At 60.6% G+C, this 654-nt stretch overlaps 1 protein-coding gene across 1 annotated transcript in view; it reads right to left on the bottom strand.

Annotated features, from left to right (window-relative positions):
* LOC107614221 (acetylglutamate kinase, chloroplastic) overlaps window positions 1-654 on the bottom strand; it is a gene marked incomplete in the record, with an annotated part of 3605 nt that overhangs the window by 1495 nt on the left and 1456 nt on the right. Inside the window, 1 exon segment of the mRNA XM_016316448.2 lies at window positions 3-654. Within this exon segment, the coding sequence (XP_016171934.1) occupies window positions 3-654 (652 nt within the window).

Here is a 654-nt window from a genome sequence, read left to right as displayed (position 1 = left end):
AATTCTCCCGCCACTGTATCAGCATTGATGTTGTACGGCTGACCGTATTTGTCGGCCGCAACTGACGTCACCACCGGGATGTACCCACTCGCAATCAGGGGCCGAAGCACCGACGGATCCACTTGCTCCACTTCTCCGACGAACCCCAGGTCCGCCGCCTTGGGGCTGGGGCAGGCGGTTATGAGGCGGCCGTCCATGCCGGAAAGGCCGATGGCGGTGGCGCCGGCCTTGTTGATGAGTGAAACCAGCGTCTTGTTTACCTTTCCGACGAGCACCATGGACACGATCTCCATGGTGTCGCCGTCGGTGACGCGGAGTCCGTCGCGGAACACGGCCTGGATGTTGAGTCGGCTGAGCCAGTGGTTGATCTCCGGCCCCCCGCCGTGGACCATGACGGGGCGGAGGCCGACACAGGAGAGAAGTACGAGGTCGTTGATCACGGATGCCTGCAGCGCCGGTGACTTCATGGCGGCACCGCCATACTTGACGACGATGGTTTTTCCCCGGAACTTCTGAATGAAAGGGAGCGATTCAGAGAGGATGTCGACTCGGAACTGACCCGGGGAGAGTGACTCAGCGAGTTTGGGTTCGTGAACCGGGTTGGAGACGGCTGAAACGGTTGGGTATTTGTGGGTGAAGCGAGTTGAAGAAGGG

Source organism: Arachis ipaensis, chromosome B08 (genome assembly GCF_000816755.2).
Source record: "Arachis ipaensis cultivar K30076 chromosome B08, Araip1.1, whole genome shotgun sequence".
NCBI lineage: Eukaryota > Viridiplantae > Streptophyta > Magnoliopsida > Fabales > Fabaceae > Arachis > Arachis ipaensis.
This window is presented reverse-complemented; position numbering and strand designations above follow the sequence as displayed.